Genomic DNA, 26,475 nt, shown 5'->3' on the forward strand with positions numbered 1-26,475 from the left:
AAAAAACATTAAACATCTGCAGCATCAGGCTGCCAGACAAAAAAATGCTTTTTTGCTCATCAATATACTTCAAACCCATATACAGAGAAGCTAAAGGTAAGAAGTTTGGGTCGATTTTGAACTAAATGTCTGCACCACTAAACTCTCTGTCTGCTGCTGCATCTAGAAGTATGGGTTTCCACATGCTGGTCAACGTCATCTAGAAACGGAAAGGAGAAAGGTCAGGGCCAAAACCTTGGGATTAAGCTGCCAAAACAGGATCAACCAAAGACTTGTTCAAAGGCAAGACAGACTTAGCAGCAATAATTCTCCTAACAATAACTTCAAAGAAGGAACTTTCTTCGGTAGGGGATCCATATACCGAATCAGGTGCAGAACCAGGCTAGATGTTGAGGCCAGTGGTATTCTGTAAATCTATATTAAGACTAGCATCAGTAAAATTTGAAGGCAGAAATTTGTATGCCTCCTGAACATCATCACATTTAATAAGAACTGAAAATGGCTTCTATGTTTTTGTAATAGTGACATCAAGGAAGTGGAGACCTTATGGGAATAATAAAAAATGGGTCAAATCCTCAATAAAAGTGATCTGAATTTAGGCCTGTCTCCAATGGACCTGCTACAGATGTTAATGGAGCAACATCAGGCAACTCACTCTTGCAGCATAGGAGTTAAGCGCCAGTGATGTAACATGATGACTCCAAGCAGTGTCTATTGCCAGTGGCGTTACTGGAAGTCCCAAATATTGCTTGGTGCCAGAAGGCCCACCAGAAAGAACCAAACCACAGTTAAAAATACATTGCATGACATCCATAAATGCTGCAATCTTTAGCTGGATAGACTATGACCAGGGAAAGTGGGTCTTTTCATCTCCATATTTGGCCTCAGTTCTGCACAGGAAAACAAAGCCAGCATCCAGTTTTGAGAGTGCAGACAGACTACATTAAACAACAACTCTTTAAACTCTCCCTGTCACTAAAATCAAAGCATGTCTCCAGGTTTTTGTGCCTCTTCTTCAACTTTTAACTTACCAGTTAGGGCAACAAGAATGAGATGGTCACAAAGTGTTTGGCATCCCATTCCCCGATCTCATTGTCTATCCGCGAGGTTTTGTTGCACTACCTGAATTCTTGTTTTGGTCTGAGGCATTACAGGAAGATCATGCTGTTTCATGACCAATATCTGTTTGTAACATGGTTTGAAGTCTGTAGTCTTCAGTGGCGAAATTGCTGTAACGGCTTAAAATATTTATTTCTAAATTTGGATTAAACTGGTAAATAATGAAATGGTTAGCAGAACAGCTTATGATTTGTGCCTAACTACAGAGGAGGTGGTGTCAGCATGTGGCTCTTGTCATGTCTGAGGGGGAACACAGTCAAGATGAAGGTCAATAGAGCCACCTGTCAGGGTGAAGGCATTACAGCAAGAGAAAGAGCTTTTGCAAATTGAGTATGCCACATGGAGAGATTCTTGAGAAGAGTAATCTGCAGGCAGCACTATCCACCAGAAATAGGACAGCAAATGCTTGAAGATAGCCAGAATAAAATACAAGACTTCATGAATTACCCAGAACTTTTTTTTTATAACACACTGTCTAAACTAAATGTTGAAGGAGGCAGCATACCAAGGGAAAAATTCAGGAAAGCCAGTGTTTGCCATGTTAAAGGAAAAACTTGTAATAGGGCTTAGAAGAGGTCATGGTATACTCAACGAGAAAGGCTCTTGGTTCTTAAAAATAACACTAACCCACTGAGATGCGCCTTAAATTACTACCCCAAAGCCAATAGGTTTAACGGATATTTCAAAAAAAGTTGGAATATATTATCAGATTTTGATATTCCAAAACTGATATCTTCCTTTAGAAGAGGTAGGAATTTGAGGCAAGAACTAGTCAAAGCAGACAGACCAACAATTAAACTGAAAAATGTATCTGAAATGTTGGGTTTACCCCTTAGTTTTGGCCATTTTATGTGCCAAAATTGTTTAGCCTGTTAAGTTTATTAATAATACTAAGCAGATTACACTGAATGGTATTGTACACAAACAGATTCTCCAACTGGAACACCAAGTATGTGATTTATTATGTAAATTATCCATGTGAAAATGTACACACGCCGAACAATACAACCAGTCAAAATGAGGATCTTGCAACATAGATCTTGCATTAAAAGTCAGGTGCAAGAGGCACCTATGGTTGTTTATTACAGCAACTTGAACCATTCAGAGGACGTTATTAGGTCAGTCCTGTTCGTGGCACAAAGCAACCTGAGAGGAAGACCTATTCAATCAGTATGGGCAAGAGCAGAAGCACAGATGATCAAAAAAATTCAGACAGTGACAAATGGTCTAAATTATCTTGATGAATTATGGTCCTTGATATGACTATTTGGGGTGATGATTTTTTTTTATAGTCAGCACACTGAACTTTGATACAAACCAGAAGTGTAAAAATTGAGTGTCTTTATTTTATGTTTTATCCTCTTCCCACTTTTCCATTATGACGTTCTAATATTTAATATTATGTATGCTTGCGAACCTGTACCTGGAATAGCACGCAATATCCATTAAAAAATGGCTGCCACAGTCACTCGGGGTGTCACGTGCCCCAGGATGCCACACAAGACTAAGGGCCAGATTTAGATTTCAGTGGACGGGTTACTCTGTCACAGCGGTGACAGATATCCTGTCCACCGAAATATAAATCCTATTATTTCCTCTGGGATTTAAATTTTGGTAGATGGGATATCTGTCAATTGTGATGGAGTAACCTGTCTGCCAAAATATAAATCCGGCCCTAACTCTTCCCAGAAGACGCTGCAGCTTTTATACAGAATTGGATACGTGCAGCATACACTTTTGTTCTGATATTAGCATAGCTAACTGTGGTTAAGGTCAGATATGAAGTTTGAAATTAGACTAGGAGTTTAAAGCTCCATCAGACAGGTAGGTCCATGGCTTAATTATGGATTTAGATGCACCGCAGCATTTACAAGCTCATTTAAGTTCTGCATTTGTGAAATAGGATTTAAATACTTGTATTTGAGGGACTGGATAATTTGGTAACTCTTCCACAATGTATGCATGCTAAAAGAAATATGGTGGTTCACCCACAATTACAATATCAATATAATATACAAATGAACTTTAATTCTTTTAGGATTGTTTCATTGATCACCACTTTGATGACAGTCACAATTTTCAACGTGATCAGGTGTAGGTGTAGCGATTGTAGGAAGTATTTATGCATGCACTCCCATGTACAGTACAGTCTATACAAGGTTTCCTGTACTTCCTAGGTGATGCTTTGAGGATGCATTTTATTCTTGTAACCCATGCATAAGTTACACTTTAGTGGCATGCTCGGCATTAAAATCAACATCGGTCTCACAAGCTTCAAGTATGCGGTCACTACTAATGCACCTTAGGATTTATACAATACTTATGGATGAGGTCTGACTTGATTCCATCCTCCACATCAGTAAGTTGTATGACTCACAACCATGTCAGCATATACTGGTTAATGCCACTCGCACGTTTCCAAGGACATCAGGTTCAACCATAGTGGCATTTTCAACACTTATTGCACCTTTGATCTGTGCTTCCTTTGTCCTCTAAGTCCTGAGGAGTTCTGGAATAAATATAGGCTGAAATGCGTCAAATTTTGATTAGGAGGAGCCACATAAGATACTGTATTAGATAACTAGGATAGTCAATAGGAGCTAAGCAAAGGGGCAGGTGCCCCAGGGATAATCTAACTCTGTGGCTGCCTCTCAATGGATTCAAAGCTGAAATTACCATGCAACCAACTTTGTCTAAATAAAAAGAAAGCAAAAAGGAACAAAAGGACAATGTGTTCCCTTGCAATGTGCAAGCTTATGGAACAGGTTCCATGTCCAAGGCGTACAATTTGTTCCATATAGTAGGATGTTTAATTGTGTTTATTTTTGTGATTTCATGTTGTATATCAAACACTGAAATAATAACAGTGTATTTGGATGTAACGACAGGTGTTTGCAATCAAATATGAAATGAGTAAGATGTGATTAAATTTATTACCCAGTGATAACTAATTGTTTCATTGTGGATCGAACTTGCTGTTCGTGTATTTGTACCTATGGTACACCATTTGTTTATGCTTTCTTTCATTGCCCAGGTTACGTGAAGTAAAATGGGCAAAACTCGTTTTCTTTTTTTTTGCGGTAAAACTTTTAAGCACTCACTTCAGGCAACACAGAAAAGAAAATCGTGGTATACTGTTTGTGAAGTGGGTCATTTGCTCAGTAACCATGATCTCTACGTTTATCATGGAGTCAAAAAACAAAACCAGTATTAAGTGGAGCTGCTGAAAGTCCGGTTAACATAACACTAATTCAGATTCTTGAAGTTTCTGTCTTATGAAATCATTACATACATTTAGCATGAATATAATTATTTTCAGTGAAGGGCAATGAGAGGATTGTTCCAAGAAAGCATGAATTTTTTTTTTTTTTAATATTAATAAGAGCATGTGTGCATCACACTGGAAAATTGTATGTTTGTGCCATAATTGGTGCAGCCAAAGTTTATTAACTGAACTATTGTCTAGGTAGCTTTGGAAAAAGATGGAGAAATGTAGAGTTGTGTTAATATTACTGTGAGTATTCATCACTATATTCTTGAGAGTGAAGACGTTTCTGGTGGGAGAAGTGGGTCAAAGGTTGCAAGCGAGGCCTACTTTAAATTCAAGGGTCATCTGCGACACTATGAACGTTAGAAGGCTTCAATTTAATTGTGGATTGTTGGTGACCCATACCCACGGTGCATGAACTGATTCTATGGAGGCCCTGTAGGATGTTACTTAAAAGCATAGGGTCAGTCAATCAAGCCCATCCTAGAAAGGTTACATGCCCCTTGGCCCCTACGCTATGTCAACTGTATTGCACTGGCACACTGTACAGGTTAGTACAGTTCATATACATCATATGGCTGTTATTAGCGCATATGGATTGCTTGGTCACCTTACCATAACACAGCAATGCAACCACCTCTGCCTCTTTTACGGCTTCAAGGCACTTTTTTCATTGGGCAAGGTCCCCAGAAAGGAACCAGGAACATGTAGGAATAGGGAAACAAAGGAAAGGGGTGGAATTCAACAGAATGTGTTATCTACCCACAATCTACCTTCCATCGGGGAATGGTCCAACTCACACAAAAAATATTTGCCACCCTACTGAAAACAGAGACGTGGAAATAAGAGGATGCCATTAGGTGGATTATGTTTAAAGAATTAGTTCAAATTCAGTCCACAGATGGCCATGGAGGAACAAGGACTTATATTAACAGTTTCCTTCTTTTGCAAAGCCACATAAAAGAGCAAGCCTTGAGTTTACTGCACATAATCTGCTACCCCAATCAGATGCATGACTCACTTTGTGGTGCTGTTAAATGTATTCTAGATTTAAAAGATTAATAATAAAAACCTATCACTCCTGGACTTTTCTGTGTGGGAACATCTACTACCTAAACAAAAAACTAAACAAAAACAAGCATTTACAATGCAACGGGTCTCGCGTTTGCTCATGTTAGAGCTGATCGCGTTGTAAACTCTTAACCCGACTTTTCACCTATGGGGCAAAAGTGCATTTATGTACATAACCCGAAAAAGTGAAATCAAGTATGTAAAGCGCTCGACTTCTGCCAAGCGAGATCCTGCTCGTAAATTAGAGAAAAAAAAGTCCACGAGCCCGATGGAAAACAGCGAGCCTCGCATGTTTTCTGTACTTGGTCGCTGCGCTGGAGGAGGGCTAGCCACCGGAAAAGGAATACCATATGCGTGCCTTCGACTAATGAAATCAAGCAGATTTTATTAGGGAAGCCAACGAACCAATCAAAAACACTGACATGAACTTGACAGGGCTCTGAGCCCTTTTCTAAATACAAAAGAGTCGCGCTGCGATACGCATGCGCGAGCGCATGCAACGCAGGCTCGACCCTAAAAAAGTGGCAAAGCTCATGCACAGGTTCAGACCAAAGATATGGCCTCAAAACGTACTAAACTTGGGAAAAGAAGTTCATGCGCAAATAAGTCAAGGATATTGCTAGACCTTCGAGGCTACATAGATCCAGAGACTTGTGACTAATCAACTCTAGGCATAGAGATACTCTCTGAACCAGGAGGGAGCACAACACCCAACCAAGCCAGAATTCAAAATCGCCATGGACTGACATACACAGGAAAAGACTGGAAAAGAGCAGGTATACTAAATCCAATTAAATACAAGCTGAGACCACACACGAAGAACTAAGACAACATGCCAGAATTAAGATAAAAGGGCCAGAACAGAGACAACATAATTAGATTGATGCTGCTTTAGTCCATAAAGATGCTCAAAATTGGTACTAATCTAAGGGGTGGGTTTGTGCATCCCTCACAGACTCTTCTGTCGCCAAAATTACAGGAAAAAGGAGATGTTACGGAACAATGTACGTTCCCTTCTGGTAGTCCTCCATTATTTGCAAATTATATCTCCTCAACCCAATCATAATTGTAAATAGATTTTGCTTCAGAAGAAGACATTAAACCGACATTACAGCATCACCACAAGTACAGTTATCAGAGTAAATTATGAAACGCTGATGTAGCAATTGACTCTGAAGACTTTTAAACGTTTTTATCAAGAAAAAGAGTTTAGATCTGTGTTTGACAATGCAAATATTATCCAACTAAACTGTTTGTTTATTGTTATGTTAACAAAGAATAGAACCTTGTGTTTATTTTCTCTTCACTGTTAATCATTTTAATCATTTTCTTTTTTTCAGTGTTCAGCTCTTACTTCCCATTAACAAGCTCACTGTCTAGCCTTAATCCAGGCACTGTTTTAATGCTGAATTCTACTCTAACTATACTAGACAAACTTGCAATTCACTGCGTTTTGATAATTAAGCATGAAAAACCAAGAAATGAAGCACTCACCTTGAGATCGTAATGTACCGAAATCCAACATTTCAGTTGATGAATAGATACCAGGAGCTTCAAGAAAAAATAAACAGAGTTACTGAACCTGCCAATTCTGCTAATATATTTAATTTGAATACTGCATTCTTCTACAGACCTGTTGTGACTTCCACTTCAACTGGTAATATTATGAACTCTGTACTGTCTGTGGCATTTGTTTTTATTCTAATAAAGGCTGTGTGATTGTCTGCCTCTCGTGAAGAAAAGCTGGCCCGCATCACACCTTTCGTTTCATAGGGTGGAATTTCCTGTTCAAAGACGAAAAAATTAAATTAAATGTACCATTTGAACCTCTGCTTCTTGTCAGCAAAGACAACGTTTTTAGAAGCGAAACCCAGAACTAAAGTTAAAGATTTCATGCAACAGAAAAGTTGAAAAATGCATGCCATGATATCAGGTTTTTTTTTTAAGAATGTAGTCTTGCGCCAGTAATATAATGGAAGCATAAATAACTATGTGCTTACTTACCTTTGGTAATACTCTTTCTCATGACTACTTTAATCTAACCAAAGATTTCACACCTTTAGAATATTCTCCAAGTACTAGATAGGATATGGAAGTTCTTCATAGCTGTGCTCCTGCATGCTGCTAAAGGGCACTGTGCGAAACCATGTTGACCTTGTTTCGCCCCAGAACTAACGGAGCGGAGCTGCATATACGGGCCAAACCCGTATGCCAATGTCAATTTACTACTTTAATCATTCTGCACTCTTGGAAACAGAGTACAAAATAATTGGAGGGACAAGTGTGCAGAACTTTAAATGGGAAACGTTTTAAATTGTAAACAAATATCACTTCACAGAATGGGAGAGCAGTGAGGAATATACAGTTAGATAAAATATCCACCACAAATGTCATAGTGGATTTAACCATAGAATTCTCATCTTTAAATAGATACCAAAGCAGTACCACCACCCAAGGTGGGCAGTCTGTGGAGTGGGCTCCAACCAAAAACTCCCCCAGGACTGAATGGACGAATAGCCAATTCAGTTAGATCTGGCTGTCAAGGTAGTTTTATGAACTTATGCACTGAGGCCCACATTGCAGCCTGACGGATGTCAAGGACAGGCACTGCACATGCTAACACATTTTTGGGTGCTTTTTGGCCTATGTGTAGAAGATCTTAATGCAAAAGACTATACACCTTGACCGACTACTTTTCTGCACTGTATTACCTTTCTTTGCCCCAGAGATGCCTGCAAAAGATTCATGCTCTTTGGGATTCAGCTGAAGGCATCTCTTCTGGGGATTGAGACTGGGCAAAGAACATTGGGATGGTGATTGTCCAACATTAAAAAGAGCCACAACCTTTGTTAAGAAAGTCATTCTGGTTCGAAGTACCGGTTTGTTTGGAACAAAGTTGGTGCTGGACGGTTGCAAAGAAAGAGTCTGAAGTTCACTCACGAAACAAACTGAAGTGATCACACCTAGGAAGACAGTCTTCGGTGTAAGAAAATACAATGAGCAGCTGTGCATCAGCTCGTAGGGAGTGTACAGGAGAAAAGTGAGAACCAAATTAAGATCACATCATGTCATTACAAACCGTGTTGGAGGGAACATGTACATTAGGTCTTTAATAACCTGACTCATAACAGGACGGTGGTCCAGAAAACACAGAAAGGGAAGATAAATAACCTTTGATAATGCCTATTGCAAGGACTAAAATAGAACAAGCAAAATATCCTACAGCTCTGCTTGCAAAGGGTCTGCCCTACAGACTCCATACCAGGTCACAAATTTGTCCCAGTACCCAGCATAAAGATACTTAGTGAAAGTGCACCTGGCAACCAGGATGACATCCACAACTTCAGTTGGTAAGTCAAACGCTATCAACTGGCACTGCTCAATCTCCACACGTGGAGGTGTAGATTTTACGGTTTAGTTGGAGAACCTCCTTTGCTGCAACATAAGATCCTCCAGAGTGGTCTACCGATCGGAGGGCAGAGACATGCTCAGATATTCTGGGTACCTCTCTCTTGACACAATCCAGAGCTTCTAGGATGACATTGGCCTGGTTTTTCACGATTTTTGTTAGAACTTTGGGCAGAAGAGGCAGAGGCGAGAAGACATTCAGGAGTCCTATGGTCCATTCCAGTCTAAACACATCTCCTAAAGACGACCTTTCCAGACTGCAAATGTCTGCACACTGCAAGTTCTCGAAAGTGGAAAAAAGCTCTAACCAGGGTTTCCCCCACTGCCGGAAGATGCCTGGTGCCACCTCATGGTTCAGCAGCCATTCTAGAGTCATCAGATATCGCTGGCTGAATTTCTGTACTGGCATTCAATAAATCTACCAGGAGATTCATAATCTGGAAGATGTTGTGATGTTCCAACCACCTCCAGAAGTACAGAGCCTCCTGGCACACTAGCCAGAATCCCACTCAGTCCTGCTTGCTGTAGTACAATGTGGCGGTGGTGTTGTCCGCGACAGCCTGCATCAGCCTCCCATTGATGGATGTAGGAAGGCCCTTCAATATCAAGCAAAGGGCCCACAACTCCAACAGACCAATACCAAGTCAGGTTTCCGCCTGAGACCACAGTCCTCAGATCACCACCTCTCCCAAATGAAGTTGTCCAACGCAGCAGGGATGCATTCGTCACAAGTCAGGTCTGGGTGGGGGATGGAGAGTTAAGGTTGCAGTTGAGCAGTCACCATTGCAGATCATCATCCATCTCCTCCAAAACCTGGATGACATCCAACAGGTTTCCTTAGTGCTGAGCTCACTGAGACTTCAGATCCCACTGCAGAGTCCGCACATGCAAACTGGTGAGTTGATCCAACAAGATGCATGAGATAGCAGGCAAAGAAACCTCAGAGCTGCTCACAAGATCCAGGACAGAGAGACAACTTTGTAATCATAGCCTGAATGTCCTAGACCTGTTGCAATGGAGAAAAGGTCCAGAACTACACCATGTCCAAGAAAGCTCCTATGAAAGGAAGCCTCAGTTGTCTGACACTTCGGCTCCTTGAATGAGAACCCCAATGATGTCAGGAGGTTTACAGCTGACTGTGGCTAGTACACCATCAACAGGTAGTATCAAGATAGAAGACAATTGGTATTCCAACCTCCAAAAGTGGGCAGCAACCAGCATCATCACTTTCATGAACACCTGAAGGGTGCTGGTAAGGCGGAAGGGAAACGCAGCAAACTGACAACGCCCCTGGCAACCTTGGAGAACACAATCCCTTACCAATACCCCCTGTGAATCCATGTATAAATCATACCAATCACCACCATTGTCATTTTCGGGTGGTGCTAGACTCCAGTCAAAGCAGAACCAAAAGGTTGATAGAGCTGCTGAGGATGGCTCCACGTTAGGCTTAACTGCACTGCCTGAAACAGGCTGTAGGGAAACTGGTAGAGCTGCAGTGGAGTCAGGTTCGAGAAGTATTAGGCTTGGAGTCAGACAGTAGCAGATACCTTTTGTGTTGCTAAATTTGCCTTAAGTGGGAAGGGTATACCCAGATGTGGGGCCCTTGCTCACTGTGCCACTGGATTCAAGCTAGCCTGCCTGATGAAGGGTGATACCCTGAAACCGGTCCTAGGATGCTTGTTTCCAGTCCAGGGAAGACCTGGCCTGGCAGTTCAGGCTGGACTGTTCCCATAGGGAACAGAGTCAAGACTGATTTGCATACGGCTGGGTCCAAACTGGGGTGGCATGGTGGGGAAAAGAAGGATGGATTAAACCCCGATCTGTGACTTGGGATGAGTGTCTGAAAAGTTTCAACACTACGTCCATCATCCTTTTGTGTTGCTAAAGTACCAGATACCACTCTGGCACCATAGTCGATGAAAGAGGGGCTAGCATGGGTCCTAGAACGGGAATGGATGTCAGTACCGGCATCAGTACAGTACCAGAGATTGGTTCTAGAGGCTCAGATGGCGTAGAGGACAGACCCAATTTGTGGTAATCCGACATGAGACCCCTGCAGATCCTAGATGCTCAAAAGAGCACTAGAGGGTGCCAAGCCAGTGCAAAAATATGAAATACTGCCTCCTTTGAAGACCTCAATCTCCTGCGGCGCTGCCGAAGGCCTGGGGTGCTCGGGACATATTGGGTTCAACTACGATATCAGCTCCTCAATCGAAGATCAGGGGAGTGACTGATCAGAAAATTGAAGCCTTGACAAATTCTATTTAGAGAAATAGTGCTCGAATGGGGCCAGAGTCTTGCTTTGCCTTCTTATGTTTCCTCTTTGACCTGCACTTCAACATACATTATTACTTTGACCACAAAGAGTTGTCAATGAATTGGCCTTGAGAGCAGGAGTAAGTCTGTGCCCTCGACTCTGAGCGGGACTTATGCGAGGTCTGCAACTTCATTCAATGTTCAGCAACATGGCTTCACTTCACAGTCCAGAGTCTTGGGTGCCTGAGGGAACATTAATTGCACAATTTGAAGTCGTACCCAAGCCCAAACACTAATGGCATAATTTGTGCATTACCGTCTGTTTGCAATAGTCAAGGCATTGTCTAAACCCTGTAGTTTTAGGTTGGGACACTGATCCCTTCCAGAAAGGATTTCTATCAGAAAAATTGTCAATACCAACGAAAGAGAGAGAAGAGCTCTGGATCCACGATCGAAAGGATAGAAAAATAAAGGGATTTAAGTTGGCACACAAGAGTTGCTCTTATGTGCAGCTCCGCTCTGTCACTTTTGGGTCAGAATGGGTGAAGCTGCATGGCTTCATGCAGAGGAGCAGAAGCACTACTATGAAAAATCTCTGGGTCCACTAAGGAGCCTAGAGAATATTTTAAATGGGATGAATATTCAGGCAGAAGTGTCATTTAGCCATATCAACTAGTCAGATTTAGCAAGAAACAATTATCCTGTAACAAAAATATATCTAAATAGGTGTCTTCTGTAGAATAACACATTTTACAGTATCTCCTGCTGTTAGTCACTCAGAGCTAAAAAATCTGTCAATTTTATTGTAACAAACAAGTTACCAAGGTTTTGTGGCTGGAGGCTAGTCTGGATTTGCACGCTGTAAATTATTTCCCATCTACACAAGAAAATATTACTTACCTGTAACTTATTGTTTGATACACGGTCGCAGATTCAGATGATATGCACAATCCTACCATCTAGTACTGAGTTTGGAAAATCACGAGTTGTTTACTAGAAGAGTTTAAGTTTCAGTTTTGAGAACGATTGAAAGATGTAACAGGTAACCACAATGCATCAACACACAGATTCCATCTGTGATGTACTACCCTTACAATGTGATACTGAAGTTCTGGCCAAGGCCAGGTCACCTTTTCGGTGCAAGGTTGTCAGAATGCCCCACAAAATGTCTGGGTGGCATCCACTGTAATGCTAAGAGATGGGACCTGTTATGGAAACATTCTGCACTCTCTCACCCCCCCCAGACAAACCATATTGAAGGGCCCAGTACTGTAAATACATTTTAGACCTTAGGGACAACCATTAGGTCTTCCCGGTCTCCCACTGACTTGAGTGATATTCCAGGATTGGTCTAGAGATAGCATCCTCTGTAATACGTCCATCAGAGATCTCGCTTTCAAGAGACCGACATCTGGTAAAGGAGAATGTTGTTCTATAATGCTAATACATTCTTAAATTTTATCCAAGAAAGGTTTTCTGCTGGGCTGGTGTCTTTTTCAGGTATCAGAAAGTAAGCTGAGTGCACCCATTTATTTCTCTCTGATTAGGAACCACTGTTCTGCAGCAAAGACTGTACATCTTCAGGTAGGTGTGGAATGCGATTTGTTTTTGTATTGTTGGATTTTGTGGCTTCTTAAACAAGATACTTACTTTGGGTAATGCCTTTTCTGGTAGAGAATCTATCTAGCCACAGATTCCTTACTTTAGGATTATCCACAGGTGCCAGACTGGAAATAGAAATTTTCAATGAACATTACCCTTGCACGCATAGTTCGGTTCCACGTGGTGTTGTCTGTGCAAGAAGTGATGTGCATGGTGCCTGTATAGGCGGCACCCCAGCGAGCGGACATCAGTTCCTATTTGCGACTTTCCACGCCAGGAGAGCAGAGCCAGGAAGAACACTGACCAATGGTGTGGGGAAACTAGGGCCCTGAAAAAGTAACAGCCTTGACCCTAGAAATCTGTTCACAGAGCAAGGAGGATTGGTGGGTCGATAAATAATCTGCAGCTAGAGTGTCTCTACAAGAACTTGTTCATCTGACAGAGACTTCTAGTCGCAGATTAATTACTTTAAAATAGATACTTAAGCAATACCTTGCCGGAAGTGGTATGCAGAACGAATTCCCACTATAAACTCGTGCAGGACCAAACGGCAAAGTGCTCAAACAGACGGACCTCACTGTCCACGCAGTAGTGCTTGGTGAACGAGTGCAGAAAAGCCCATGCCGCTGCCTGGCAGATATCCAGGACCGGAAATCCAAATGTTATCAAAGTGGTTGCTGCCTTAGCTCTGGTAGAATCAGTATGCAAACTCTCAGGGGATTGCGTCCTGGCCAGTGTGTAGCAGATTTTAATGCAGAGCATGATCCATAAGGAGATGGTCCGTTTCTGCACAGTCTTTCCCTTCTTGGCTCCGCTATACTCTAAGAAGATTTGGTCGTCCACCTGGAAATCTATTGTGCGGTCAAGGTAAAACGACAATCCTCTTTTTGGGTCCAGTCAATGGAGTTGCTGCTCTTTCTTAGAAGAGTGTGGCGGAGCATAAAAGGTAGGCAGGGTGATGGACTAGGCTATGTAAAAGGTAGTGACAACTTTCGAAAGAAAGGAAGCTCTAGTGAGAAGAACCAGCTTATCTGAAAGATCGTTAGGTACGGAGGACTAGACAATAAGGCCTGGAGCACACTGACTCTCCAGACAAGTGTTATCCCAACTAAGAAGGTTGTATTGATGGTAAGAAGCTTAAGAGGACAGCTATGTAGCAACTGAAAGGGAGCACACATCAGAAATGTCAATACGAGATTGAGGTTCCGCTGGGGTATGATTAAGAATGAGGGTGGAAACATATGTTAGAGACCTTTCAAAAACCTATTTAGAACAGGGGATTTGAAGAGGAATTGCTGATATGGCAACCACAGGACGGCTGAGATAGCAGAAAGATAGCCGTTTAAGGTGCATAGAGGAGAGCCCTGCTGGGGAAGAGAAAGAACAAACAGACGCACCTGAAAAAAGAAAGCAGAAAGAGGGTCAACTTGCTGTTCTGCACACTACGCCACAAACTTGCCCAATCAGCAGACACACAGTCTTGGTGGAGTTGCCTGGCTGCCAAGATAAGATTTCAGATTTTGGGTGGAAGATCAAAAGCTGTCAATTGTTGCCCCTCAATCTCCATGCACGAAGGCTGAGCACTGACAGGTTCAGGTGGAGAACTCTCCCCTTGTGTTGCAACAGAAGATCCTCTTGAATTGGGAGCCTCATCAGAGAACCAATAGCCATGCTCAACAGTTTGGGATACCAAACTCTCATAGCCCAGGCCGGAGCCACAAGGATGACTTGGGCTCAGTTGTTCATGATAGCTATGGGCAGAAAGGGGAACAGGAGGCCTGAGCTCCACTCAAGACGGAAAGATTCTCCAGTCAAGAGCTGCCTTGGAAACTCCAATGTGCATAACTGCTGACATTGCATGTTCTCTGCAGTGGGGAACAGATCTAACCAAGGCTCTCCCCATTGTTGAAAGGGACTTTGTACCACCTTCGGATGGATGCGCCAATCGAGATCCGGCTGAGCATCCTGGTCTGTTTGTCCACCCCGGTGTTCAGAGAGCCTGCCAGGTGCTGAACCACCAGGAATATGCCCTGATGTTCCAGCCATGTCCAGAGATGCAGGGCCTCTTGATAAAGGTTCCACGACCCCAACTGCCCTGTTTGCTGCAATACCACATGGTGGTTTTGTTGTCCGTGAACACCTGCACTAGCCTTCCCTTGATGGTGGGAAGAAAGGCCTTCAATGCCAGCTGGATTGCCCAGAGCTCCATGGGTTGATGTGGATTCCGGATCCCATCTGAGACCAGAGCCCTCTAATCTTTACCTTTCCCAGATGGCCACCCCATCCCAGGAGTGATACATCTGTCACAACTGTCAGATTTGATTGGGGAGGTAGAGGGGTCTGCCGCTGACCTAATCTCTGTTTGTCAACCGCCACTGCTTAGTACCCTCCAATGTTAATATACAGCATAAACTAGCTCTTCAACAACTGAGAGCAAATAGCAAACTTGTCATTAAAGAAGCCGATAAAGGCGGCAACATTGTCATACTCAACCAAGACGATTACCTACCTACATGAAATATACAGACGACTCAATGATAAAAGATGCTACAAGAAACTCTCCTCTAATCCCACAATTGAAATACAAAAGAAACTAACCAACTTGCTAGACTATTGGCACACCCGTCAAACTGTTTCTTCCAAAGAAAAAGACCTTCTCTATCTGTCACATCCAACTACTCCCACATTATATATACTCCCTAAAATACATAAAGGAGGTCATCCTCCAAAAGACAGAGCAATCATTTCTGGAATCAATTCCGTTTGCTCTAATCTTGGCACCTGAATAGATCAGGAATTGCAGCCCTTCATGAGGAACCTACCGTCATTCATAAGAGACACCAAAGATATTCTCTAAAAACTTCAAAATTTAGATTAGGACTACCTTCTTGCCACTACTGATGTTGTCAGCTTATATACATCCATCAAACATAGTGACGGTATTGAAGCAGTAAGAAGTCGTCTATCAATGAAATCTGTTCATTACACAGAAAGCAATCAGATGGTCCTAGAAATGCAAACATTCTGTCTAGAATTTTTTTTTTTCTTTTTAATGGTCAATTCTATCTTCAACTACAGGGGACAGCGATGGGAGCCAAACTAGCACCACCGTATGCCTTTATCTTGATGGGAACTATTGAACAAGATTACCTATGGAACGAGAATCTTCAACATCTCTCCCAACATATAATTTTTTGGGGCCGTTACATTGATTATATTCTGGCAAGGTCAGGAAAGTCTTTTAAATAACTTTTTCAAATCACTCACTCCAAACCGATGGAACATAGACATTACATACCAAATCTCCAAGACAACAGTGGAATACTTAGATCTCATAATTTTTATTGACAATGACAAGCTACACACTCGATTCCACAGGAAAAATACTGCCCCAAATTCCATTCTTCATGCTTCTAGTTGTCACCCTCCAAGTACAATACGCAATATCCCGGTAGGGGAATTCAGGAGGGCGAACTTGAACTGTAGCTTTTTATCTGACTATGCAACAGTCTCCACAAAAATGACCGAATGGTTATCGGTCAGGGGTTACAACAAAAAAGCCTTGAAGAGGACTAAAGATAATCAAGACAAGGTGGACCGCAATTTAATGTTATATAAACCCAACGCTACGAAGAAGAACACTGTCATTCGCTCTATAACTGAGTACCAGAACGGCCATCATCTGATTCGGAAACTCTTGAGAAAACATTGGTACCTTATTCAGAATAACTCCTCAATAAACCAATATATTCCGAAGTATCCCCCAAAAGGTTTCAGAAGACACCCCAATCTTAGGGACAATCTCTGCTCATCATTCTTTCAAGAAAGGCCTCCTCAATCTAGAATGCTACTAAGACCACAAGGATTCTTTACTTGTACCAAATGCTCCATTTGCAAATTAGGATTATCTAAATCCAAACTTATCAAGATCAACGACTACCCCTACAGGATACGAGACTTTATTAACTGTGAAAGCACTAATGTAGTTTATCTCATTATGTGCCTTTGCAATAAAGCATATATAGGTAGTACTACCAGAGCTCTGAATATCAGAATTCAAAAACACTATCGGAACATTAAAAAAAAACATCCTCTAGCGAATCATTTTACAGAATGTCATCCAAAGGAACGCACTTTTACCTTTTGTGGGCTTTTACAACTTAAACCACATCCTCGAGGAGGCAACTTAGAAATGCGCCTGCGTCAAGAAGTAAGTCGAATCATCCGCCATGACACAGTACGACAAGGACTGAATAAAGACCCTGCATGGCACTTTTGGCTTCTTTAAGAACTTAAGAAATTGAGACCTTTGTCACCAATATCACAAAATATGGTTATTTTTTTAGCATTAAGCACTATAACACAGTGACAAATAGAACTTTTTCTAGTACATATTATTTTTTGCCAACAGCACGTTATATATACTAGTTTATTTATCATGCAACAGTACATTTGTAGGAAGGATGCCTGTACCCAAAATAACAAAGGTGGCATAATACTAATCTACTTATAAAGCGGCTCATTAAGAAGGCAGATGCCTAGTAAGATATTTTCAACTAAACATAATTCAGTTTAATTCATTTCTGCATATATGAGAGATAAGTTGCCCCTTTCTCTTCCTTTTCTTTCCTAGTACCTCCTCGGAGCACAATCATCACCTTCCTAATATAGTTTTTTTTCTAATTGACCCAGCTTGGTCAAACTGTTATCAGTCGCTTGAAAAATGTAACTTCATGATACCACATGTAATCAAAAATAAGCATTCCAGTTATTCATCCCACAGTTCATTGTGAATTATTTCGACTGGTCTTAGAGAATAACTAGCGTAGACCTAACGTCCAACCTGCAATATGGCGCTTCCCTTACGCTCTTTCCTTTTAGGCCGCTTATGGCCAAAATAAACGTAGTACTCCGGATCAGGGGCCTAGGATGCAACGGATCGGATTTTCGAATGTCGACAGATTTCAAGATACGGGTAAGCTGCATTTGTCCCCGTTACTAGTGCAGATGCACAGTATTTTGCAATCCATTACCAGTAACGTAACAAGAAAGTTTTATTAATAAACACGCTTAGTATGCCTAAGACATACTCATTAGTGTTTGAGACTGACATGGATCACCATTATGGTTATTTGTCCCCGATACTAGTGCACAATATATTACCAGTAACGTAACAAGAACGAACTGTTACTAAGCTCGTTCAGTGTGACTACGGCATACTCTTTTGTATTTTGAGGCTGACTTATGGACCACAATCTTTCGTATTAAATAGTAACGTTAGGATGCCAATTATTAACCCTTTTTGGTGATCATATTAGATCAATATAGTTCTTATGTTTTGAACAATCAAGTTTGTTTCCAACTGTAAGTGCCTTCATACTCCTTTTTTCCCTAGATTAATCAATTACATGTTATGGAAACTCACCACTATGAACAGATACTAAGTCTATTATAAATAATATCACTACGGAATGTTCATTTATGTTTCTTTGTTATTGGTAACTAGATATTCTGTGCCAGCACCTTTGCTATTTCTATCACTCAGGTTTTTTCCACAATATCTATCGACTTGGTTTTTTCTACTACACTTACTCACTCTTCTTACTAATAGTTCCACGAAAATAGGACGACTAGTATCACTTTATAAGTACAACTTGATTTTCCCTCGGTTTTAGATCCACTAAGGTGCTATTGTACTCGCCCATCCAGGCTTTTTTTTTTCCTGTCACAGGAAATAATTCCTACTTATGGTGATCAATCTTTGGACTCAGTGATTACTTTCCAACTTAACTCATTTTATTTCATTCATTACAGCCTTGAGAAAGCCATAGGTAGAGACTCCGAACAGGGCAAAAGACGGGTCGGCTGAGTTTTTTTTCACGGTTTTGCTATCTCCATGCAATTTATTGGAATAAAGCACTATTACATCTACAAGCTTGACTAAAGTCTCTGAAATATTTGTATGAGGATCTGGAACTTCAAATGCTCAAAGAACGGTGTATTCAACTATTCAAGTACAAGGGATTATATGCTTAATAGTTAAATACTAACTATCCAAAGACACACAATTATACGCTTAATAACTAAAGATAATTGGGATCGCACCTCTTACCACTTAGGATTACCGTCCGAGGTCTGGACCATGTCAGAGAGATTCCCCTGATGCTACGCGCCTACTGGAATTTCAGATCCCACTCCAGAGCCGCCATGTCAGCAGGCATGTAAAACAGGTAGGATGCAGGATGCCATGAGGCCCAGCAGCCTCAAAGTTAGTCTCACCAAAACCCAGGATAGAGGCTGAAACATCGGTATCATAGCCTGAATATCCTGGACTCTAGGTATGGGAGGATAAGCCTGAAAATGTACCATGTCCAAAATAGCTCTGACGAAATTGAGTGTCTGAGAGGGAGTCAGATGTGACTTCATTACATTGCAACAAACGTGCAGGAGGTCTGCCGTAGTCTGGAGGTGGGAGACAACTGTCTGAAATGAGCCCGTTTTCAACAGCCAATCATTCAGACTGGGAAGACTGATACCCCTGATCTGTGCAGATGACCTGAAACCACCATTATCTTGGTGAACACATGAGGGGTGCTGGTAAGGCCAAAAGGGAGCATGGCAAACTGAAAGTGCTCGTGGCCCACCATGAACTGCAGGTAACGTCTGTGGGTAGGCAAGACGGAAATATGTGTCCTGAAAGTTCAACCCAACCATCCAGTCTCCTGGGTTCAAGGCCTCCTGTGCAAGCAAATCCCACAGTGCATGGGAGTAACGTGCCAAAAGGTATGCTGTGTTCACGTACTGCAGGCTGGTGGAAGGAAAGCTTTTCTTGCATAAGGTGTCGAGCCTCTACGAGTCCCTATTCAGTGGGGTGGTAGGGAAGGAGCCAGGGTTTACACAGGAAGGGAATCTAACGGGCTCGACTGGAGCTGCTGGTGGACCCTATGGTGGGGTACCAGCAGGGGACACTCTTGACCCTGTGGGGCCCTAAGGTGCACCAGCTGGGACTGGCCACCCACATATGAGTTGCATGGCCTCATAAAATTCCCAGAGATTGGTGGGGGTCGTTCAGGCTCCCAGAAACTCCGGGAAGCGTGTAGTCAGCACATGCACAATCGCGGAGCCGTGCCTTGATTGACGATGCTCCATCGTCTCCTCGAATGACTTACACAGATGGGCTGAAGTTGAAGACCTCTTCAACTTCTTGCTCTTTCTTTGTGTGGGCCTAACCTGAACATCAGGACGACTTCGTGGTGACGAAAATCGATGGTTCTGCAACCGTTACGGGACCTTCTTCTCAACCGCAATTGAGACCATTGTGGCATTGCACATGGAGCATCAAGGAGCTTGAGGGATCGCACCCTCAAGGCCTTCGCATTGTGGCTGCGCTCTAGAAGCCAGAGGCAAACAAGATGCGGGTCAGTCACTAACATCTGAGACAAGTGTCGCAGGGCTTGAAGCCAGCTTTCCTAGTAGACATCTCTGCTACAACAGGAGAAAGATATCTCAAAAGACTTCGACAAAAGGTGGAAAAATGGTCAGTCAGAAAGTGACTGGCAGTAGCTCTCTCCAGATCTCCTCTGACTGGCATGGACACAAAAGACCTGATGTCCGTTCACTGAGCTGACGTCTATATAGGCACAGCACACATAATTTCCTACAAGGTCAAAGCCACACTGAGCAGAACGACACCACCTACCAGAGCACAGGGGTACTATTTACGAAACATTTCCAGATCCAGTCTGATGCGCTGGGTTAATTATGAGGATTCTGAGTCTAGAAGTCTCTTGTCAAATTATAAGTTTTATTGAAGCGCATTTGCTTGATTACCCAAGGACCTGCTACTGTGAAGTGATAATCTCCACACTGTTACAGGTAATCGCTCAGACCTCCACCCTACCTGGGTGGTATGGTGGGTGGAAACAAATGCCTTGAAAGTTCTTGGAGATGACAGAGCTTATTGGTCTCTAACCCATTGTTTTAGCACTGCTGCTAAAAGTCAAGTCTTTGTGAAAGTGGATGTATTGCTACAATGTACTAGGTTGCAGAACCCTGTTCAGAAGGCAAGCAGGAGCTACTAGGCCCAAACGTGGGGGTTGAGACCTTTTATTCTGATGTCACGTGGCCCGACCTACTATGGATCCCGAACAACTGGGGTAGTACCTCCTTAGCACTTGACTGCCAGAGGAAGTGTGGGTCAAGGAGTCCCAAGACCTTTCAGTGGTGGAGTGGAGTGAGGGAGTAAGAGGGAGAAAGGCTCACAACTCAACAGCAGCAATACATGATTGCCCAGTCAAATACTTGCCTTTATGAAAAAGGTGTATTTATATATGAACACAAAGGAAAATATGACTTTCAAAAACAATGGACGCAGTTTCCAGGGCTTTAGTGTTCAATAGGAGGGTCCCTGTGTCCCAGAACCCTCTGGCTAGCGGTAATTTCCCATTCACTACGGCCAGCATTCAGGCAAAGCCCCGCTTGTATTCAGAGTCTCCGGAGTTCCACTCTGACTCTTTATTGAAGGCAAAAGTGGCCCAGCGCCGAAACTATATCTGGCAGGCATGTTCTTGCCCATAAATCAGCATTACCTGCACCGGCAGAATCGAGAGACCGGAGTCTTTGAGGGCACACCCCCACCACCTTTGCGAGCACTGAGGAAGCTGCCTTGAAGTGAGTCATACACACACAGTCTGGTAGGTCTGCCGTCAGAATTCTCAAGTTCAGCGGCCATGGGGGTTCTCGATGCCCCTCTAATTGTAGGAGGGCGGGGGGGGGGGGGTCCTCAGTCACGACTTGGGCTTGCTCAGGTCACCATTGTCTCTCAGTCAACTGTCTTGACCAGACCAGGCTCCTTGCCTAGTTCTGGACTCTGGTGATGACCCATTTGGTGTAGTAATGGTCACAGCTTACTTCAAGGCTGTCCTCCTCAGGCATATGGGGGGACGCAGACTTTTCCCTGCACACAGGAAATGACCCAATTGGTGCAGCAACCGTCTCCTCACACCTCTATACGAGGATAAAATTGCCAGGATACCACCAGTGGACCTCACTCCCTCCAGCAATCTCCTTTCACTCACAAGGCACACTGGTCTTGGTAAGTAGGCAGGCACTGGTGCTCCAGGCTCCAAGGGCAGCTGGGTGATGTCCCCTCACCCAAGACTAGTCAGCCTTGGCCCCCAGTACTGGTCATAAAAAATTCTTGCAGAGCTTCTCCCATCACACAGCCCAACTGGCTGCTCAACCGTTGATAATTTTTGGGGGTCTTATGGTCCATTTTCAGAAGTCTGAGTCTTTAAAATGTATGTTTGGGTTACCTTCCTTATGAAGTGCCCTCTTTCCCTTCCTACAGAAAGCAGTCTGTCACATTAGGAGTGACTCCAAATCTGACAGGCCCACAACACAGGCCATGGATGTGACTAAAGGTTCACACCTGAATGTGAATCACAGTGGTATTTGTATCAAAAGGTTACACCATGGCCTCAGCTCTACTTTTTATGTTTTTCTATCAGTCCCATCTCCTTCCTGAGAGGTGCCCAGGCCCCTTTCCAGCGACCTCTCTTCTCTAAATCAAAGAGCACCCTTTGAAGCGTACTGAAGAGCCTGGCTCTCCTTTCCTCCAGGGTGCCCCCAAGCTTACAGGAATGCAGCAATACACAAATCTGTCTTTGAGAGGGGGATTCCTCTCTCACCTCATGTTCCTCCAAGGTAGCCTTGGCTCTCCCAAAACAGGACCCAGAGTCTTCCATGTATTGCACCATTCACAGTGCACACAAACCCTGCACATGCATATAGCACACAAGCGCAGCACAGCACCATATACTTTATGTATTTTACCCTTCCCAGAAGCACATACACCCAGCAAATGCAAATAGTATACACTCACTGCACAGCACAGCTCAGCAATAAACACCAAACCGATGCAGGCTGAGGGCAACTTAAGAACACAGCAGGACTTTAAATGAGTGAGCCCAAAGGCCTCACGTCAGTGACACTGGTAAGAAGGCCTTACTCACTCCTACTAATCAGTACACGGTATGCTGCTGCCACCACTGCGCTCATGCTAGTTACCTCCTAGCAAAGGCAGTAGCCTTTTACCACTATGAGGGTACCACTTTGAGCACAAAGACCACAATCTATGAGCCCTTCCTGCTCCAAAGAGACCGCAATCTATGAGCCATGTCTAGGTCATGGCACACACACATGATCCGTGTTCACCCATGACACCAAAAATCAGCAATATGGATTCAGGCATCATTACAGTTCTGGCACTCAGAGAAGGGGTACCACACCCATCACTATGCAAGGGACTTTTCTGTCCCTACACAGATCTTATTGTGAATGTGTATATGTACAGTCATGTTGGGTATAATACAGTACCACTTCCAGACTTTAAGATGATGTCCCTCTGCAACAGGAATCCCTACTCTACAAAGTCCCCAATGCCTTTGCTGTGGCACTGCTCTTTTTCCATGGTTCAAGTGTATAATCAGGACAGACATACCAAATTTCACCATCTAGGATAGTGTTTGAAACACTAGAATGTGCATCTGGTTTGAAGCTAGATATTCTAAACCATGCAATGCAGCCTAACCATTGGAACTAGCCATAGTGGCAACTTCTAGAGCATATTTTACTTAAGTATTCAAAAACTATGCCCTTTTGCTCGATAGCACATCCTCCCCCACAATTTGTGGGAAAATGCTTGATTGCCTCCTTGATCTCCCTTTGTCAATGACAGTATGAAGCACCATCGGTAACAGCTCCTTCCTTTGGAAGGTCGAGCCCATCCCGACACATAGGTGCTCTGGGAGAGAACTCAATGATGAAGCATGCCACTAATGAATTCTAGTGCGTCAGAGTCCTTTTAAAAATAGGAAGGGATTCCTTGGCTAGGAAGGGTCACCAGTGGTTTCACTCCCTATTGATTGATTGTTGCCATCGGAGAAGTGCCACTCCATTCTTGGCACCATATTCTCTAATCTCTAGCTCTCCAGGAGGGCTACTCATGGCTGAAAAATTATGTGATCTTTTTTGCCTGGTGGAAACAATGGAGATTAATTGTAAAGTATGTGAAATTATAGTGGTGGCTCTGGCCTTCCATTTTGTTGCACTGGCAGATTTTATAGCCTTGGTGGGCGGTGCTTAGCAACAGTGACAGAAAAAGAGACCCCTTTTTTGCAAATGGCCAAGCTTATTGTGTCTGCCGAATTCTTTAGCACCAATGTCACGATTCGCTCCCTGTGCTCTCAAGCCCAACACCTGGGGGCCGAATTTTAGGACTTTCCAATGCTCTAAAAAAGCTCCCAGACCATCCCCTACATGCATATTCTGACTTTTGGTTTTGTGGAAGCTGGTCTGCTCATGCTTGGAGTTCCAATACCTATAATCCCCTGCTCACCTGCAGGCCAAAAATGGGTGGAGGAATTCAGCACACCTGTGGCTGGCCGCTGCTAGCCTGCTCACACCTGATGCATGTGATTACTGTGAGCCCTTTTAAGACTCCTTTAAGCCCAGTATTGGTCATTGTAGCTGTTTTTCCAGTGAGACCGACTCTTGTTTCCTGAAGTTTGAGCCACAGTTATTCCTTGTTCCTGTTAAAGAGCCTTAGCTATTTTTCTCTAGCTTCCTGAGCTTGTGTTATTCTTATTCCCTGAGTCACAGTTATTCCTTGTTCCTGAACTGCAGATATCCTTGTTTCTGAGCTGTAGCAAATTCCTTGTTCCTGAACTAGCACATCCCTGCAGTGCTTTTTGACTGCGGAGCTTCAGCTGTGTTTTTTGTATTTTTTAGTTTGGGTATGGGTTTTGGGGTGTTAAGGGCATTTTTAGGTTTTAGGGTGGGTATGGGCTGTATGGGTTTTGGGGTGGAAGGGCGTTTTTATGTTTTTGGGTAGGTATGGCTTTTGCGGTGGTAAGGGCATTTTTTAACTTTAGCCTGGCTATTGGTTTTTGGGTGGTAAGGGCAATTTTAGGTTTGAGGGTGGGTATGGGTTTTCGGGCGGTAAGGGCATTTTTAGGTTTTTGGGTGGGCATGGGTTTTTGGGTAGAATAGGCAGTTTTTGGTTTAAGGGTGGGTCTGGGGTTTGGGGTGGTAAGTGCATTTTTAGGTTTTGGAGGTATCCGTTTTGGGGTGGTGAGGGCATTTTAAGGTCTAAGGTTGGTATGGGTTTTGGGGTGGTAAGGGCATTTTTATTCGGTTTTATGGTGGGTAAGTGATTGGGGTGGAAAGGACAGTTTTAGAGTGGGTATGGGATTTAAGGTGGTAAGGGGTGTTTAGGTCTAAGGATTGGTATGAGATTTGGGGTAGTAACTGGCATTTTTAGTTTTTGGGGTGGGTATGGGATTTGGGGTGGTAAGGGCATTTTTAGGGTGAGCAAGTGCTTTGGGGAGTTTAGGCTTTAGTGTGGGTTTTGGGGTGGTAAGGTAATTTTTAGGGTAGGTAGGGCTTTTTGGGTGGAAAGGTGTGTGTGTGTGTGTATATTTATACACACACACACACATATACATATATATATATATATATATATATATATATATATATATATATATATATACACACACACACACTTTTTACCATGCATATGCCTTTACCAACCATGCCTTTACTACAAATTCTTCGTGGTAAAGACATGCGTGGTAAAAGCATATGCGTGGTAAAAACATTTTCTAGTAAGTGAATGCGAGGTAATGACCATGCTTTGTACATACTGCGCTGCAAAGGCAAGCGTGGAAAGTGCATGAGTTGTTCTGTCATACATCCTGTGGAGTCATTCTTGACTTAGGGGTATCACACTCATACATTATATGTCAAAGGTCAGAGAACTGTTCTCTCTTTGCTATCTTGGTACACTATACATCAAAGAAATCATCCCGAGCCAAAACACATATTCCTCAAACTTGGTTCAGACCCTCAAAGTTCTAAACCCTAACTTCTACAGGCAAACGCTATTCACTGCACATTTTCAAAGTCTGTAACTTTTACACAGAACAAGATTCACACACTGTCCCATCAAGTGTCATGGGAGACAAATTACACTCTGTCTAAACATGGATGACTGGGAGTGTAGGATTTGAAAAGAGATCTGCCCATAACCAAAAGCTAAGAAAATCTCCGAGAAACACACAGCAAACATAAGTGACAATAACTGTATACAACTTCATCCCCCCCTTTAATTCTTTTTTTATTTTCAAAACAATATAGTTAAGATGAAAAATCACAAGATTAAACAAACTATAAAAGGGTGAAAAAAAATGATTTTTAGCAAGAAGAGGGTTTCCTAACCTGAACAGAGCTCTTCAGTTCTCCTTAGTAAGGTTGATTTTTTCTTTATATACAAGGGCTTGCACTTTTGCTTTGTCTGTTACAAATGTAGACAAAGTCCAAGAATGTAAAGAAAAAAGAAACAAATCACATATTTCCTGAATTATAGTAACAATGATTCAGACTGCCCCAGCTCAGCTGGCCTGTGTCCAACCTGCCAAATGTAGAAAGCCACAGCAGAAAGAAACAGGGCAGTAGGCCATACACAATGGGTAGACTTAAAGGCTTTACATCAAGTGCCTCTTGAAAAGGGAATGGATGTTGAGTGGTAATCTGTGACAATGTTATCTTATCCAGCCAATGAGGTCTCTAAGAGAAGAAAGGAAGCCATAAAACCCACCACAGGAGTGTGTTTCAATGTCAAGTTATACATTATTACACAACGGTAAGAACTCATTTTTATTACTACACGAAAGTCCCAAAAGCTG

The 26,475-nt window shown here is 42.7% G+C and overlaps 1 protein-coding gene across 2 annotated transcripts in view; it reads right to left on the reverse strand.

Annotated features, from left to right (window-relative positions):
• Window positions 1–26,475, reverse strand: part of TMEM131 (transmembrane protein 131) — an 892,454-nt gene that overhangs the window by 512,936 nt on the left and 353,043 nt on the right. For both annotated transcript variants that reach the window (XM_069204268.1, XM_069204267.1), the window contains exons 9-10: window positions 7,092–7,242; window positions 6,953–7,009 (exon numbers count right to left, since the gene is read on the reverse strand). In XM_069204268.1, coding sequence (XP_069060369.1) covers window positions 6,953–7,009; window positions 7,092–7,242 — 208 coding nt within the window. The remainder of the gene's footprint in view (window positions 1–6,952; window positions 7,010–7,091; window positions 7,243–26,475) is intronic.

Source organism: Pleurodeles waltl, chromosome 8 (assembly GCF_031143425.1).
Source record: "Pleurodeles waltl isolate 20211129_DDA chromosome 8, aPleWal1.hap1.20221129, whole genome shotgun sequence".
NCBI classification, from domain to species: Eukaryota; Metazoa; Chordata; class Amphibia; order Caudata; family Salamandridae; genus Pleurodeles; species Pleurodeles waltl.